The sequence below is a fragment of the Hippocampus comes genome, unplaced genomic scaffold (genome assembly GCF_001891065.2).
Source record: "Hippocampus comes isolate QL1 unplaced genomic scaffold, H_comes_QL1_v1.1 scaffold108, whole genome shotgun sequence".
NCBI classification, from domain to species: Eukaryota; Metazoa; Chordata; class Actinopteri; order Syngnathiformes; family Syngnathidae; genus Hippocampus; species Hippocampus comes.
Window position 1 is genome coordinate 1,130,931 of NW_017805071.1, and position 18,605 is coordinate 1,149,535.

Consider the following 18,605-nt stretch of genomic DNA (forward strand, 5'->3'; position numbering starts at 1 on the left):
CCTTTCACCGTGCCTGCCAGAAGGTCGATGTGACACTCGACGATCTCCTCTGATTTCCAACACGATAAGCGTGCCAGGGTACAGATAGCGATAGCAAGATGCCGAGCCAGGAAAAGCCATGTCACAGCGACACAAGTCACCTATCTAATTATTTGTCCCGAAGAGGCCTGATCGAACACCATTTTTGTTCTTTTCACGTAATTCCGACAAATAATTGCCAGGGTGCCTCATCATAAGTGTTCCTTTTCAGCCCTCTTTGAGTCAGTGGCCCCTTTCACCGTGCCTGCCAGAAGGCTCCTGTATCAATGGCTCTGACGCAGAACGGAATTGTCACCGTCTCACAAGTATTTTATCACACCAGACGCTCGCACAGACAAAAATCACACCTGATCTAATCATCCGATTGCTTGATGTCACGATGGTAGAGTGCACAACGTTACAGCAATCAGTTCTGATTGGATCACTGCTCTCAGCGCACCTTTGATGAGATCACGACGTATGCCACATTGATTTGGAAACACACGTCTGCCTCGTAGTTATGAGGTTTGGGGACTCTAATTTGTCCTTAGGTGTGAATGTGAGTGTGAATGTATTTTTTTTTTTTGTCTATTGCGGCAACGTACAAGTCTGCATCTGTTGAAAAAAATGCATGATTAATCGACAGTTTATCGTCCATCCCATACAGGGACACTAAAAACAGTGCAGTTAGATAAATCCTCTTCGGACGGCATCAAATAAACTGTGCCATGCCATAATTTTTGTATTTGTATTGAAGGTTGCCGTATTCTATCATGACGCCCGCAGATTCCTCCCCTTCAACCCCGCTGCCTTCAGACCCCATGGCTTGCCCCCCTCCCCCATCCGCGCCGGTGGTCAGCGGCAACGGCGGAAAAGAAGCCGGCAAGTACTGCTGCTTGTGCGGAGCCTGGTTTAACAACCCGCTAATGGCCCAGCAACACTACGAGGGCAAGAAGCATCGCAGGAACGCCGCCAGGGCACGCCTGGTGGAGCAGCTAGCGGGGAGCCTGGATGCCACGGAGAGCACAGGTCAGTCCTCGTAATCCCTCCTAAAAAGACCCCCCCACCGCGGATGCAGGTGACAAGTGAAAAGGCAGCGGGGGTGTTACTGCTTTTTAAAGGGAAACACAATCGGGGGAGATCATTTTTAACATCTGCGGTATTTTGTTCTGTGGGACTTTTTCTACCGACGTCACTCCGGTTGGATATAGTCACGCTCCAAGCGTGCTACTAAAAATGGGATTACCTCATGATAATTACCTTTAAATATCGACAGAGTTTTGAAATGCTTTCCAATTCTTTTCACACAAAAGCCTTTGGAGGGGTGTTGAGGATAAAGCCTGCATTAGAATCTTAGTGAGCAGGCTTTAAGGTTGCATGATTTTAATTTGAAGTTGAGGAAATGCAGTTAGGGGAGCTTTGGACTGACTCGAGGGTCATCAGCTTCGGTTTCCTCTTGACGCATTCATTCTGGCTCCAGCTAAATAGAATTCAAAACCCCTGGATTACTGTTGTAAAACATGTCATCCATCACACCAAGCAAATATTTCATTTCATTCTCCCGAACGAACTCCGTTTAACTAAAATATAAGCAAGTTTCAGTCATACAAGTAGTCTCTCTCTCTCTCTCTCTCTCTCTCTCTCTCTCTCTCTCTCTCTCTCTCTCTCTCTCTCTATATATATATATATATATATATTGAAGTGAGAGCCTGCTGTGGCAAAATGGAATTTCCAGCCCAAGAAGAAAAAAAAAATCCTCTCACTCGGTATGATTACCGCCGGGACGGCCAGGTAAACCTGTCCTTCTTCTGAGCCCCCCCCCCCCCCATCACAGAAATTTGTAGCATTTGTAATATAATTACAGACATCTACGTCTAACGTAATTGCCTATCCTCTTTCCACTTTAACAGCAGGGGCTGAAAATATGATGCATATGCCCCCCCATCCCCCTTTTACTGGTGCTCCCTCACTTAGCAAAGCTGCACATTAAGAAATAGAAGACAGTTTTTTTTTTTTTTTCCATTTGAGGTGACGAATGCATTTCACTCAGAGCACACATCTGTTGCTGCAAACAGCTCTGCCTCCTCCTCAAGCAGGACAACTCGTAATTAGCTGACAACAAGCTCTAACTAGCATTCTGGAGTAGTAAACTTAAGTCTGTGCAACACTCATCTTCAGTGACAAAATTTAAATCTGAACCTGAATGAAGACATTCAATGCTTCATTATGTAAATAAATAATAGGACACATATTGGGCAATAAAACACACCTGTTGGTAACATGTTCCAATACTTTTTCTCATATGTAAAAAGTGATTTTTTTTTCTTTATTTTTTTTTATGTACCAGTACATGTACAATAAAATGTTGCACATTACAGAATATTTTAGGACTACTATTTAGTCCAGATAGTCCCATTCTTTTCTGGTTGTCCAGTGGTGAAACATCTGAAGTCATCGTGCTGAAGTAGGCAGCCCAACATGCACGTGAGCACTCCATGACACATCGATGCGCGCGCGTGCACGCCGGCGCACGCACACACTAACACACACACGCACACTCCAATGCTCAGTCCGTCGAAACTGTGGCGCGAGCTGTGTGCTCCAGGTGCCATGACAAAAGCAATCATCTCAAGGAACCAATCATATTAAAAGCATGAGTCATGTTGCCGCCTACACTGGCTCAGAGGCTTTAAGTTGTGTCATGTTGGATATCGTTCTCCATCCACTTGCTGTGACCCAGATCCCACAACGGCCACTGCCTTTTTAGGCAACGTTTCAATCCCAATTCACAGTGCAACGAGCGCTTGGAAACGGTCCGGCGTTCCCGCTTTTGTGTAATTTACATCCGCAGGTTTTCATTAACTTAAAGATGCCGCGGAATCGATTTGCCGCCTCCCCTTTTCAAGGGCAGGCGAGCCGATCTGAGAAGTGTGCCCCCCCCGGCGCTGATGCGATTCGTTACACGTGCCATCAATCACGCCCGGGCTCAGCCGTCTTTCAACCACGCCGCTATTGTCGGGGATTGTTTGTCCTCCCGTGTGACACGTTTCCACTGGCAGAGGATTCTCGCCTCCGAATGGCTTTTAACGCCTCTCAGGTGCAAGGTGCTGGAAATGTTTGGGAATGTTAATTAGTCCGTGAGGTAGGTATGCCTCATGGTCGGTGCCAGGGTTCGTTTATGTGACAATAACTGAGTGCGATGATGTCAGACAGGAAGGCTTGCTTGGTGGAATTGGTGGCAAAAGTTAGAGGATGTGAGCGCAGGGAAGAAGGAGGACCATGTAAAAATTTAGGATGCACCCAAAGGATTTATTACAAAGAGCTTGTCGCGGACTACACCAGGATGTTTTGTTTTTTCTACCAGGCCAATGTCTCAGTTGGTTCTGCGCGGTCCTGCGAATGTTTTTATTTTCAACCCAGCGTAGCTTCGGCTTTCATTTCATTTACATGCGCTATCGCTTCATGGCACAACACTGTGACTTCCGCTTTCCAGACTTTGAGGATTATTTTGAGTCTTTCCGTTTTCTGATCTTGCAAACTGACCCGTTGACAGGTGGGCTGGAAAACATTCCATTGTGTTGCGGACCCAGATCATATTTTAAAATCTTTTATTGACATTATAAGAACTATTTGTGTGAACTTGAAGCAGACATAATCGAGAAGATTTTGTGCTACTCCATTGTAATTTAACGGATGTTTGTGCATTACCAAATCATCCAGACAAGTCATTCTATTTATGGAACGGTTTCTGCGACGGTTTCGCTCAGTCTTCTGTTGATGTGTTTGCAATCTGTGTTTAGATGCGTGTGTGGACCACAAGGGGCCCAAAATCACATCATGTCTCATCTGTCATCCTCATTAAATACCCGTAAGGCGCAGGTGACTTATTTACACACCGTTGTTGTTGTTGTTGTTGTTGTATTGATGATACTGACCTTTGCTTGTCCTTTCATATTTTAAAGCCTCACGGCACACATGCATTTGCATAGTTCCTCTATTTTTTTCTCATCAAATTGACAAGTTACAGCAGAGAATGGGGGCGATTGAGGTGCTAGACTGAAACCCTGGGAGATGGATTGCGAGGGGAGGGAAGGGCGGGGCGGAGGGGTAGCTGGCGGCTGGGCAAGGAGCCCGGCGGACTCGGATGTGTCTTTACATAAATCACGACTCGGGTAGAAACCCCCTCGGGACAGAGTCGGACGATTGTCTCTTCTCTCCGGAGACGGGGCGGTGAGTTAGGAGCGGTGAGATAAGCGTCTTGCGCTGAAGCATGAGCGCCTGAGCGCGCCAGGACCTCAGAGAGGGCCAAGGAGCAAAGCAGAGAAAATGGCGTGTAATTGATGAGCGCGTCTGAGTCAGGAGACACCGCTGACCTCCTCTCCCTCAAAACGACGCTCGTGTGACAACGTGGCACGACGTGCAGGTGTATTTTCAAACTAATGAATGGCTTTATTTTATCATAGAATTGTGACATCTGTATTTCACTTGTTTCAACAACCAGCATTCAACTCAACTCAATACAAAAAGCTCCGATTCACAATTAGCTTCCCTTCATCATCAAAATCGTGTTTCTGGGTGACTATTTAGCACTTGGTTTGTAAAACTTGAGCTTTTAAAAAAAAATCCCAACCAACAATTTCCACTGGTTAATGGATTGAGCAAACAGAAAAGGTCTTCGTGTTGCTCAGGAATATATATTGTGAAAGCTAGAAACATTTTTGGTGAGAAATAGATTTTCAAAAGCCAAGTTTATTTTCATCAATATAAAACTGTAAAAAAACAATACTGTAGAAATTGACAAGTGAATTTTGACTATTTGAGCTAACAAAGACAATTTATAAGTGATGGTAAGGTAGCCCTTTTACGGGCAATAAAAAATACTTAGGTAAGTGTTTAAAATGGACTCATACTTACAAAAAAAAAAAAAAAAAACAATGCTGCCACCTTGCGTAACTCAGCATACCACCCAAAGAAAAATGGCATGTTGAATGTACCCAATTTTATTCCCTGTGGTTGCAAAAATTAAAATCATCTGTATCCTGATTCATTTTTTGGGTACAATAGATGTATAGCCTACTTTAAAAAAATGTATCGGCATCCGGATAAGTTCATATTGTGCAACCACTTGATGGAATAAAATTGAGTAAATTCAATTTTGTGTGTATATATATATATATATATACACACACACACACACACACACACACACACACACACATACATACATACATATATAATTTTTTTTTGTAATTTTTTTAAAACTTATTTTTAGGAATATTATTTTCAGGTTGTATTTCAGGTTGTACTTCTATAGACAGCACACTACTTCAACTTCTTACAACTTGACTCTGGGTTGATCCGACCTCAATTCTTTTGAAATGCGGCTTGATTTTTGTCTATGTTTTCAAGTGGGACAGAACTTCCAAACATGTTCATTGAATGAATAAAATTCATATTGTAAGGCATCACCGTAATTATAATGACCAAGCCTGCTCTCAACAGGCCTCTTTTTACATTCCGTGGTGGTTTAATGAAGCAAGACAACGGAGAAAGTTAATTGTCTGTGCTGTAAGGAGCTCTAGATACTATTATCCTGCCTCCGCGGTGAGCAAAATTAAAAGATGACTACTTGTCATTGAGTTGTCCCACCGGAAGCTGGAAAGTACCTTCAACATGATCCACACTGATATTCACAGGTGGTGGTTAAATGGCGTATTGAGGGTTCATTTCCTCATTCTCCTCTGGAGTCCATCTTTCCATTAAAGCAAGTGTCTTGACAGCAGCAGTTGATTCCATGATTGTTAGCACTGAACGCTTGCAAAAAAAAAAAAAGAAAAAAATCATTTATAAAAGCAACAAGGCACTGTTAGAGCTTGGCGGAGCATCTTGACGGAATAGCCAATTTGCAACGTGCACTGAATGGCCCATTAAGATTCCTTTTGCCCAGTTAAGGCGCATCAGACACCCAAAGCGCAACGATGCTTTTTTTTTTTTTTGAAAAGAGCACAATACAGCACTCTTCATTTTCTGTGCGCTAGATCATTACTTTTCGGGAAGTCTCCATCCCAGCGTTGCCAGAACAGCCGGGAGGCTGTACATTAGACAACAGCCTTCATGCCAACGCCGCCCTCCCTCCCCCCTCCTCTTTTCTGTCACTAGCATATTGTTTAGCGTAATTAACAAGGCTTAAAACGCCCTCACAAAATACTGCTCTCGCCTGCATAAATTCACCTCTCATCCCCGCATGCAGTCATTGTGTCTTGCACCTCATTTACATGGATTAGTCCACTGTGTGGTCTCATAAACCAAAACCGCTTGAGTAACCTAAAGAAAGTCATTGTGTCGAAACAAGAACCTTGTCTGTAGCTATTTTTCTATCTCGGAGATCAGGGCCAATCTGTCAATCAGACTAAGAGCTTCCCCACAAAGGCACCAGCCACATTTAATCATTGACAAGAGTATAAAACAGCAGACCTCCGTGTGCGATCTTTGCTGTGCTATGGAATAAGAGGGGAGTGTAATGTACTAAAAAAAAAAAAACGGAAAATTCTGGTCATTGACTCCCTTTCTCGCCTCCAGTTAATAGTCCCATCATTAAGAGTCATGACATTTTGCTGAGCGAAGTACAGTGGAGCCTAAAATTCCTTAAAGCTTATCAAATAGCTGCAAGTGAAAGAAAAACTTTCACGAATAAGTCCAACTTCAACATCGTACGACATTTCTGAAGCGTCTCACGTCAGCATGTCCCATGATGTCACCTCACGTCAAATCGATAACCGCCCAGGTTCCACTTTTGCTGAGACACTTTGGTCAGAGAAGAATATCCACCGGAAATGAGCACTAGTGGCCATGTGGCCGACTGAGCAAAAGTGCTGCTTCATTTAAGCCAATCATGCTTAGCGCTGCTACTTGAGTTATTTTGGTCGATTGCTCAGTGTAACAGCTCATTCTCCTTCCCCACAATTCCATCTCCCCTCCTCTCTTTCATATACTTCCTGCCGGTAATGGGCCCACATGACTCGCTTGGTCTGCCTAACCCTCCCAATCTCTGCTCTCCGTTGCCATCTTCATGCTGATCCATCTATTTTTGGAAAGCGCGTTCATCTCGACCACCTGCAAGCCCTCCGCTTTGCTCGCATCTGGGACTCGAGCGCGCATTCACCGACACAATAGTGGCGAGTGACACGCCAACTGACACGCGGCTGACTGCGCTGTCCTTGCCCTCCTCCCTCACCTTGTTGAGGTTCAGCAGCTTGAAAACACACGCGCGCACACACACAATAACAACCTGATCTAAAAATGTAGCCAGCTTTCTGCTCATGATTAATAGATTCAAATGTTTCTCCAGATGCAACCTAATTAGGAAAATTAGCCTGCTCTGCAGTGTGGAAAGTAGGAGCTTATTTGGCAGGGGTTCTATTTGATACCTTGAAGTTTGAATGCCCCATCAGGACAATTTGGAATTTAATTTGAAATTTGACTGGCAGACCACCTCACTCGAGCTAATTTAAGCGAGCACCCAAGACTTGACTATTCCCATGTTTTGCCCTTTTTTTTTCTTATTTGGCAGGGGTTCTATTTGATACCTTGAAGTTTGAATGCCCCATCAGGACAATTTGGAATTTAATTTGAAATTTGACTGGCAGACCACCTCACTCGAGCTAATTTAAGCTAGCACCCAAGACTTGACTATTCCCGTGTTTTGCCTTTTTTTTTTTTCTGTACACTTTTTGTCAAGGTCAAGAAAAGAAGAATATGCACCAAAAATGTACATTCAATTATCTTTGTTAGAGAATGTTTCTGTGGCATAACGGTCAGAAATGATCAGCAGTACCACCTTGCTATTTTATTCCTGTGTATGGACGGCGGCTCTCATCCAGAGCTCACCAGATTTATACGAATAAGATTTGCTTTGGATGTTCTATGACTGGTGTTGAGCATTTCATTTCCGCTGTTTGTGATGTTTGACAAGAAAGAACACTGAGTCAAGAGGTGAACTTCTATGTTAGGCTTGTCTGACCAAGACACCAGAGTAAGCTAGTGGCTGGCAAGTCTGCCACACGATTTTGAAATTTGGGTTCAAATTTTGCAGGATAGCTGCCCTCGAGGACTGGATTTGGAGCACCCTAACCCCTTCCCTTCTCTTTTAATGGCTCTCTATTAGATCGGTTAACTTGTATTTATTTATAATTGTATGAATTGTCTGGATAACAAATCGAAAATGATCCACAAAGGTTGGGGTCACAGATGTATTTTTAATACCTATTCAAAGTGCAAGTTACCATGGCATTGTTGTGGCTTCCGCTGATAATTATGATGATAACAGCTTCTTAAGGGTTTTTCAATGAGCAAATGCCTCTTTGTAAGCACCCTGGAAAGTAAGTGCGACTGTGTTGGATGTCTCTCCAGGGCTGCGCAGTAGTTACTCCTGCAGCGTCTGCAGCGTGGTCCTCAACTCCATCGAACAGTACCATGCACACCTCCAGGGCTCCAAACATCAGAACAAGTGAGTACAACGGCTCATCGTAGCGTGTGAGGACAAACGACCTACGAGGCATTTGATCTGAATAAGAGGAGGTGTGGGTGTGTACGCTTGTGTTTTTGTCTGTGTGTGTGTGTGTGTGTGTGTGTGTGTGTGTGTGTGTGTGTGTGTGTGTGTGTGTGTGTGTGTGTGTGTGCGCGCGTGTTCAGCGTGATGGCTTCTTGGCTGGTGAAGTGAGGCGAAGTCAAATCTCATTTCTGGCCTACAGAGAGCCAAGCAATGTTTTGACAGCAGTGTGATAAACATGCAAAAATGGAAAACGGTTACGCAATTAATAGCTTGCAAACTTGCTGACATGACATCACTTTCAGTGTTTTGTTATTGTATGGTGAAGAATTCTTTCTCAGAAAATAATGAACGTTGGAGCACTGGTTAGTCTGCAAAGTGTTCATAAAGATTGTCATAGTTACCTCATTTTTCGACAGTATACAGTATTAGTCTTTCAACGTCAAGTAAAGAAAAATAAAATGGGTTTGTGGTTGGTTGTCTCTGAACACAAAATGTATCCATTAGCCAAAATACTGGGATAGAATCGTTAGATATCATCCATTTACCAGAGATAGCGACCAGAATCCTTGTAGGCAGTTTGGATTTCATCTCTGCATGTCAGATCCTCTGCACAGTATTTAATTCTGCATCTTGATTTTTTTTTCATGCCCCAATAAATGTTTGCAACGTTTCCGGATGTAACATGATTAAAATTAATGTTGTGGATTATTCATTTTTTCACATTTGCTGTGCGACAGGGTCCGTTGCCGCCGTATGCTGCTTTCACAATTGTTCATTTCTTTGCTGTTCGCGCACACTTTTTGCTGACTGGTTCATTAGTGGATGACCTGCTACACCGTCAAAACGCTTGCATAGAGCCCAGGATTACATTTGAATCTTCTAATTCTTCAAACCAATCATAGGATTTCATAACAGGCTGCATGACTGCGCTCGTATTCACCCTGCTGTGAGTATTTAAAAAAACTATTTCAATAGCTTCACTGAACAAGGCAAGGCAAGAGATATTGAAAAAAAAAAAGTGTGAAGATCCATCTGTGGCTCTGTTAAATACTGTACTGGCCAGGATCAAAACACTATTAATATTGTCGACGTGCCACAATAGAAAAAAGAAAAAAAACGAAGTGATGTAAGTTCTACAGTCTGAAAATCCACCTCTAATATAAGACTTAACATAACATACAAAGCGCTCAACATATTTATCACAAGTGACAAACGATGGCAGCTAAACCATCAGTGGCTAGCACCTAGCGTGAGAAGCTAACATCATGCTCTGCATCAGGACTCAAGTCAATTGCAAAAATGGCCAGCCATCCATTTTCGAGAATGCTTTGCTCATTCGTTTTCCGGATGGACTTTGCCGGGCGTTGCGCCAACACATCCTTTAGAAGTTCTGTTTTCAGGCCTTTGGGACTTTTGGGACACGCTGTACTTGGTCGAACACCGAAAATTGTCCAACTTTTGAAGCATTCGAACTTTGAGCTACCATTGTACTTGGACTGCAACTGCAATAAATAGCACGGGGGGCAAAAGCCTGTTTGTGGATAGCCAAGCTGGCAAGGTTGAAGGCTGATCCCCAACATTGCGAAGTCTGTTGTAATTGAAGGCGGCGGGCTCATAAATCTCCGTTTTGTAACATTTCCTGTGGTAAACAGGACAAGCATGGTGAGACACTGAAAAAGTTGTTTATGTGAGAGCTTCAATAAAACACATCGGAGGCAGAACATGCCGCGGACAAAGTCAGACAGATGGCCAGGGAGATGCGGCGTAGCACAAAGATGGTGTCGGAGGCAAACGAGCAGAGGGAGTGCAAAAGAGACAGAAGAACATGAAGAGGTGTGCGAATACATTTTTTTTTTGAAAGGTTCAAAGAGGAGACGCAACTATTACAGCTAGTCTAAGGCTTGCTGAGAGCTGTGGGGCTCAAATGTTTCAAAGAAATCAGGAAAAGACGGTCTTTAGCCGGATTGAGTGCAGTATGGTATATATAACTGGTTTAGAGGATATGGTGCTCTTCAGTCTGACTCAAAGGAAGTCGATTTATCTGGGAATTGTGGCATTTGAGTGGGATCCAAGTTGTGTGTGTGTGTGTGTGTGTGTGTGTGTGAGATAAAATCCTCTATCTGAACTGTATGGGTTTTTTTTTAACTTTGTAACACAATTAGTATCGCTGTTCTTCTGTATGTCAATTTAAAGGTATGCTGTCAGACAGCCAAAATCAGAGTTGTGAATTGTGATTATTATTATTGTCATATGGAAGTATTGTTATGTAATGTGTTTACTGCATTCGCTGTTATCTAAAATCAGGGATGCCGTGAATCTGTGCGCATGTGAAGCCCTTTGAGAAATTTCCCTAATTGAGGGCTATGTAATTGTTCAACTATAAGAATAAACGATAAATGAATGTGAAGCCATTGCTTTGATGACATTGCAAACTTTGTGGGAACACTGTTTCACATTGCGACACTTCTTTATAAAGGGGGTAATCAACCCCAAAATCTTCGTTCCAAAAATATGTTCCATGTGGCTCCACTAATCGAAACACGGCATTCTGATTCAGATTGCATTCGAGGAATATGAATTCATCAGCAGAACTCACTCATTTTTCTCCATCTCAAGGGGTGTGGCCATTTTGCCACCTGCTGTCGACCGAAAATGACATCACAGTTGCTCAGGGCTCAGGTAACGTCCAATCATGCAACTGTGATGTCATTTTTAGTCGACAGCAAGTAGCAAAATGGCCACACCCCCTGAGAAGGAGAAAAATGCGCAGGCGTACAACATTTTTGAGCTGACTTCTTTTTTAAAAGTTGAGGACCGCTAACTTGTAACTAATAGCTTCACAATTGAGATCCATTCGTCAGACGTAGCTTCAAAGTGTGTGTGTGTGTGTGTATATATATATGTATATACATATAGCACAGTGTTTGATCTAATCTGATTAAATTACATTTGAAAATGGCCTGCACCCCAGCTCACTGCAGTGCATTCTGGGTAAGCCCTTGGAAGAGATACTGCAGACTTACAGTGTGCATGAAGTGTGGAAAAAGTCCATAAGAGAGAGCCCCTGGAAGCAGAATCCATTTAAAAGTGGCCAGCCATTGCACACTGGACTGGCTTAGTTGGCACTGGAAAGAGGTCAAAACCAACATTTATCCTCTTGGGATCGTAACAAGACCAAGGGGGTTCCACCTCATCAACTTACTTTGCCCGCTTCCATGTCAGTCAGGTGTTACTCAATTTCTGTGCTTGACTCTGTGAGAAACCACTTTCATCTAAATCGCACGACTGTGCGCACACACACACACACACACACTCTAGTCATTAGCAAACGTGTGCAAGTTGTCATATTTGCGGCAAAGTAGAAACTGGGGCTTGACATGATAGCATGTTAAGCCCCTGTCAGGTTGCAGTGCGCATTTAGCCGAGTGTCACTTTTTCCGCTGACACGTGAATGGAAATACACTCATGCAAACGCTAGACAGGCTCGAATGGCATATGAGTGCAGAAATAAGGTGACATGAGACTCCACGGGCGATGATTTGTATGTCGCCTTAGTTTTGGCCCACATGACATGAACACAAACATCAAAACAACTCGATGTCCATTGGTAAACATTTATTTGGGGCCCAAACAGTCATGTTTTGAACTGTCTCCAGTTTTTAAGAATCTATTTCTTTCTACTCCAGGCTAAAAAAAATTATTATAAATTCTCGCGAAGAGTGGTTTTAATTTACTTTCCGTCCACATACGAACATAACGAAATGCATTTGCAGGCTTTCAAACACATGCCAAAGCCACAGGAAATCTTTTTTTCTTGAACAACTATATGCACAATTAACCATCTTTTAAATCGATTAATATAATTGTAAATTTAATGAAAGTCTCTCAGAATATTTTAAACCCTTGTGTTGGTTTATTGATCTGAGAAAAGCTCCGTGTTGCTCATTGTCCCACTTCTGATGTCTCCGCACGCCAAACTAGTTAAGATTCACCCAACAGTGCATCTGCAGCCAAAAATTGCACACAATTTAGCCTCAATTGCTTTAAGACACAATCACTCAACAAACCATTTCACACAAGTGATGGATTATTATGTCCATCCCTATTATAACCCCTAAACATATGGACATTTCCGTCAATTATATGTCTGAAAAAAGCTATTTCCCAAAAAGAACAGCTTTGGTGAATCAAAAACAAAGAACCGGATATTTTTCGAACCAATAGTGATGGAGAGTAGCTTTTCAATTCTCCAATTCTCTATGAGAGACAGTGCCCCCACTCCGAATGACATCACCTCAAAGAGAAGGTTCCCTTCTTGTAGGAACTGTTCACATGACGACATGAAATGAGTTCAGCCAAGTTCAATTGTGTTGCTCACCAAAACTGCAGCGCCGTGTTGATCATGCAAACTACTGAACCCCCCAAAAATTCATTTATTCATTCATTTTCAACATCGCTTATCCTAAAGTCATGCGAGTGTACCACTACACCATCGCTGACCCAAAACAAAAATGTGAATTTTAAATCCGATCACGACACACTCAATATGTATCTCGCAGTACATTTGAGTTCCAATTTAAAGCGCAAATGTGAGCACAAGGTCGAAATTCACGGGCAAAATGTTCATTTCTTGCTGATGAAAAGCCCAGCTAACGAAACCAGCACGAAAACTTATACCTTTCCTCACGGCTCTGAGCGTGTCGGACATTTGGGATGTGTCACCGGTAACGCCACAACAGATTTTGCTCTTCAACGAAACAGCTGGATGTGTTTATGTGCCAGCATTCTTTATCTGTCCCACGCATCTGTTTTGCTCACCGTCAGCTGCAGGTCATTTGCAACACTCGGTTCTCCCTCCGCGCTGTCGCAGCAGACTGCTCGCTGTAATTGGAGCTGTTTTGGAAGATAACAGCAGAGATTTAACTAGATCTATTTGGCAGGCCATTTTCTCACTACACAATGTGTTGCAATGATGCCAGGGTACTTACCTGAACGTATTATAGAGGCACAGCTGGCAGCTACATGGTCAACGTTTGCTAGGAAAAAAAAAAAAACAAAATGAATGTGATATGATATACTGCCATTACAATACCATATGATTCACTTTGATTACGACCACATTCAATTCACTCCAATTACAATGTAACATGATGTGATTGACTCCAATTATGATGTCGTTTGACGCCGTATATGAGTCACTTTAATTGCCAGAGGTGGGAATCGTCATTCCGTCAGTGAGCTGAGTCATCGGCGATAGCCAAACGGTGTCAAGAACGGTCAAAATTTTGAGTTGGGGTAACTCAAAATTTTTAAGTTACCCCAACTCAAAATTTTTGAGTTACCACAACTCAAAATATTTGAGTTACCCCAACTCAAAATTTTTGAGTTACCCCAACTCGAAATTTTTGAGTTACCCCAACTCCAAATTTTTGAGTTACCCCAACTCAAAATTTCTGAGTTACCTAAACTCAAAATTTCGAGTTACCTAAACTCAAAATTTTTTACTCAAAATTTTGTGTTGCGGTAACTCCAAGCTTTTGATTAACTCCATTAAAAAATATAAGTCGGATATAATCGAAACATCGAAGTTCAGAGAACTACAACTTTTGAATTCACAAACTCCAAAAAAGTGAGGCAATTTATAACCTCACTTTTTTTTTAGTTCTGCTAACTAATTCAGGTTGACAGTGCTTTAAAATAGGCCATTCATTGAAGGTGTGCATTATACTCCAAAGTGCCTTATAGTGCGGAAAATACGGTACTTTCTTTCTTGATCAATTCAAACTGTAGTTTAAAAAGTGCTTGCTACCCCTTCTGAAGAAGTTACAATCTTAGCAAATCTAACTTGTTTTTCTGCCATAGCTTTCGTAAAACATATCACAAATAATTTTTGCTCTCTTTGCTCCCTTGCGAGAGCCTGTGGCAAAAACACTGACTGCCGGTATGTCGGTGATCTGTGTTAGCACCTCGAAATGAAGCTTGACTCTTTGCTAGCTGAACCCAGAAATGGAAAGGTGCAGTATTTTGGAACTCATTAAAATTCTTCCTCCATAAGCATTTTATGCTGAAGTATGAAGGTCAATCAAAATTGTTTTTCATCATTTATTAGTTTATATAACATGACATTTTATTTCATTTTGAATATTAAATAAAGAAACGCGGTACAAAGTACAAAATAACAGCTGAAATCATACAAATTAATTTCATTTGCATCCCTCATGAGGAATAAATAGCTTTTGCATGCTGGGTGCTGACATGATTCCGACCTCTGGCCTGACATGATCTGTTTGCAAGCGTTGTCTCCAGTTGGATGCTTGTATATTTGCGCCAAAGTGCAATGTTGATGCTGACGTTAACAAAAGCCCCCCGAGGGCGTGCTGGTGAGGTCCAGGAGGACAATCCTTTTATCCTGCTCACCCTGCTAATTATTTGGCATCAGGGCGGGCACGTACATCCAAACTGCAAAAGCAGCGTATGCACATTTATTTGGAGGTGGTGGTCGAGCGCAGGGAGGGGGCAAGTGCTAAGGAAGAGAAGCCACTCGCGATTGATCAGCTAAAGGGAAGGCCTGTGCGCATGCATTCGCAATTGTGTGTCATGGTCTATTGTTCTTGGTTAGCCTGTATTTCATTTGCCATACACATACATTCTTGTATTGCTATCTTAGTGGGAGCACACATTCCTGATTATACCCTGATATAGGGTTACTGAATACCAAAGTCAAAAACAAATAATGCAAACAAACATTTTGTTCCGTTCAGTCCCCACCAAATGTATTAGAACGGCAAGGTCAATTGCAACGGTCTAGTAGCAGCACATTGAATTCTGAAGTCAACAAATTACCAGACAATTCATTCATTCATTTTTTGATCTGTTTTATCCTCACAAGGGTCGCAGGGGAGCCTGGAGCCTATCCCAGCTGTCTTCGGGAAGTAGGCGGGGGACACCCTGAACGGGTTGCCAACCAATTGCAGGAATTACCAGACAATTGCATCCAAAATAACTGGGAGAAGCTTATACATGCAACAATACAGTGGCCCAAAGCACACTGCCAGCACAACAAACGACTTCTTCGGGGAGGAAAAGGAGGAGGCCTTGGAATCAATTGACCTTAAACCAATAAAGCATACATTTTACCTCCTGAAGAGGTTGCGAAATGGAGAAACCATCAGAAACAAACGAGAACTGAAAGAGGCTGAGAAAAGGCCAGGAAAAAAAAAATTTAAATGAATAATGCAACATCTCGAGCTGGTCTGTATTGCTTTTAGCAAATATATCGTGCAAATTATTCATGCAAATTTTGGAATTATCGTCATATATAACAATAGCTTCTTCTACTTAAATCTGAGCATGTGTTGCTTTTTCTTACATATGAGGCTTTTTTTGGGGGGGTGGGGGGCTCGTCTGATCAAATGAAGTAAGTAGACTTGCATTTAAAGCAGGAAGACGTCGATTCGTAATCAAAGCTGATGAGCATGGGAAAGTGTGGGTGGTTTGGAGGAAATACTTTGTCGTTCTGATCGCTTGAAAAAAACTAAAGTTAGGTGGAGGACCCTCGTTTAATCGCAGGGAATCTTTTCTGTAGGTGGTCACCAGGTTGACACACAGCTCAGGAGGGATTACGGCCCACTCCTTGTTCAAGAAACTTGTCAAATGGATGAAGTTTCTTGGCCGCTGCTTAGAAACGTAAAGCTTCGTCTCCATCGTGGGTTTTCTGTCGGCTTCAGGTCTGGAGACTGACTCGATCACGCTGCGACTTCACTGTGCGTCTTCCTGAGCCACTCCTCTACCGCGGCAGCTTGTTTCGTGTCATTGTCATGCTTGAAGACCCAGCGTTCTTGGAATAGGCTTTATTCGGATCCAACATTTTAGTGGCCCCTCAATTTCCCCCACTATATTATCATCTCTGAGTTGAAGTCTTGCGTGTCAAAACAGCCATGGGACACAGAATTATTTCGTGAGGCGGTTGGCAACTATTACGCCCGCATTGTCGGCTTTTATCTTTGCTCACGGAGGCAACAGAGTGAGACGCTGGGAGAGCGTTTGCCTCTGTACGCGCGGAATAAAATGTCCCGCATCCATCCGCCCGTATCACGGACCTTGTGAAAATAGCACCACTCCATTGCGTCCTAATTGGATGTGCGGACACATGCTTTATAGAAGCTGGCGGCAGCTCTACTGCTCATAGTTGTTAGACCAGTGGCCCCTACACCTTGTCTTTTACTGTATGTCAGGATGCATTAAGCGCTTCGGGCTCAAGTCCGAGGGGCAAGGCTGCATTGTTCTGAACATGGGACGAAATAAGAGACTGGGGCAGACTTGACAAACAACAACAACAAAAAAAAGCACACTAAATCAGGCATCATGGCTGCCCAATTGCCCTTTTTATTCCACATCAGTGCAATGAAAGACAGAAAAAAAGCTTTTCCAACGTGGAACTCAGTTTGCTTGTGTTTTTGCCTCAGATCCAAGTTCGAAGCAGCATTTGAAGTTACAGTTTAGTTTAGCAGTTGAACTCCGAGTGAAGCCGCCACCAAGTGTGCCCCGACAATGAACCCACTCCCAAAGTCTCTTCGATCTCTTCCTCACGCTGAACTGATACCAAGTTGAAATTCATCTGCAGCAGCCCCATGTTTTGATTTTTCATTTATTTTTTTTCTCCCTGACTTTCATGGAATGGCGTATGATTAAACGTTCCCTTCCATGCCTGTCTGAAGCCTCAATTCTCATTTCATGTCTATTTATTCACTTTCCATCACCACCGTTTTATCTTAACTTCAAAAAGAGATGTATATTACACGAAGGTCACTTTTAAATACTAACTTAATAATATCCATCCATCCATCCATCATCCATTTTCTGATCCACTTAATCCTCACAAGGGTCGCGGGGCATGCTGGAGCCTATCCCAGCTGTCTTCGGGAAGTAGGCGGGGGACACCCTGAACCGGTTGCCAGCCCATCGCAGGGCACACACAGACAAACAACCATCCGCGCTCATACTCACACCTAGGGACAATTTGGAGTATTCACTCACCCTGCCACGCATGTTTTTGGAGTGTGTGTGGAAACCGGAGTACCCGGAGAAAACCCACGCAGGCACGGGGAGAACATGCAAACTCCACACAGGAAGGCCGGAGCTGCAATCGAACTGCGCTGTGAGGTTGACGCGCTAACCACTCGCCCACAGGGCCGCCAAGAAATAATGTACTATTCAAAAATAACATTTAAAGGATGTCATCATCTTTCATGTGTCAGTTGTATTTCGCAAGAGCGATATAAAGAAACCGAGGAACAACAAGACAAATGCATGCGTACAGGTGAATAAAGCATAAATGAAAACACGCTTCACTATAAATCACAAGCGGTGCCTGATATTGCAACAGTTGGAACTGATTTTTATGCGAGAGGAAGTTGTTGCAGGGCCTTTATCTCGGATATGAAAACTGATACATACGCCGATACTTTGTAATAAATAAAGTGGGTGCGAAAGCAAATTGCTTACTTTGAATACGATTTTTCCTTTGAATTATTAATTAGCTATAAAACCAGGACAATGTGAGTGAAACTTGAACCATTTTTCGCTCTTCATAAATACAAACAAGATGTGTAAAACTCGCTGTCAGCAACCCACCCGAATTTCGGGTTACGACCCACCAGTTGAGCAGCTCTGCTGTTTATTAAATTTAGATGCACTGCAAAGATCGGGATTAGTGGCAATAATGGATCCTTTAAGTCTCACTATTCTGGAGGGAGTCCAAATGTGATTAAAAATGCTTGATTAAGTAGCTTTTCTCCGGCATAATTCATTTCTTTGTTTTGCATTAAGTGTGAGGCGTTTTATCTCACGGCAGAATGCAGCCACGGCGACTTCCTTTATGACAAACAATCGGCAGCTTTAGATCGGGGGCCACCTTCATGGTAATCGCGGGACCTCCGATCTGCATTGCGTCTGTGCTCTTTGTTGAAAATTTCAGGTTCAGCCAAGTGAAACATTTTGAAAGGGGATTGCTGCTTAAATGGCTCACACGGAGTCA

The 18,605-nt window shown here is 42.8% G+C and overlaps 1 protein-coding gene and 1 long non-coding RNA gene across 3 annotated transcripts in view; one reads left to right on the forward strand and one right to left on the reverse strand.

Moving 5' to 3' along the window:
- The window catches only part of LOC109512708 (zinc finger matrin-type protein 4), a 46,226-nt gene that overhangs the window by 24,896 nt on the left and 2,725 nt on the right, over positions 1–18,605 (forward strand). The window contains exons 4-5 of the mRNA XM_019864646.1: positions 805–1,047; positions 8,428–8,524. Of these exons, the coding sequence (XP_019720205.1) occupies positions 805–1,047; positions 8,428–8,524 (340 nt within the window). The remainder of the gene's footprint in view (positions 1–804; positions 1,048–8,427; positions 8,525–18,605) is intronic.
- LOC109512709 (uncharacterized) overlaps positions 12,830–18,605 on the reverse strand; it is a 63,895-nt gene continuing 58,119 nt past the window's right edge. The window contains exons 3-4 of one of the 2 annotated variants that reach the window (XR_002167583.1): positions 13,558–13,605; positions 12,830–13,462 (exon numbers count right to left, since the gene is read on the reverse strand). This is a non-coding gene — a long non-coding RNA (uncharacterized LOC109512709). Of the gene's footprint in view, positions 13,606–18,605 lie in introns of both variants that reach the window. The other variant, XR_002167582.1, reaches the window with a different exon arrangement.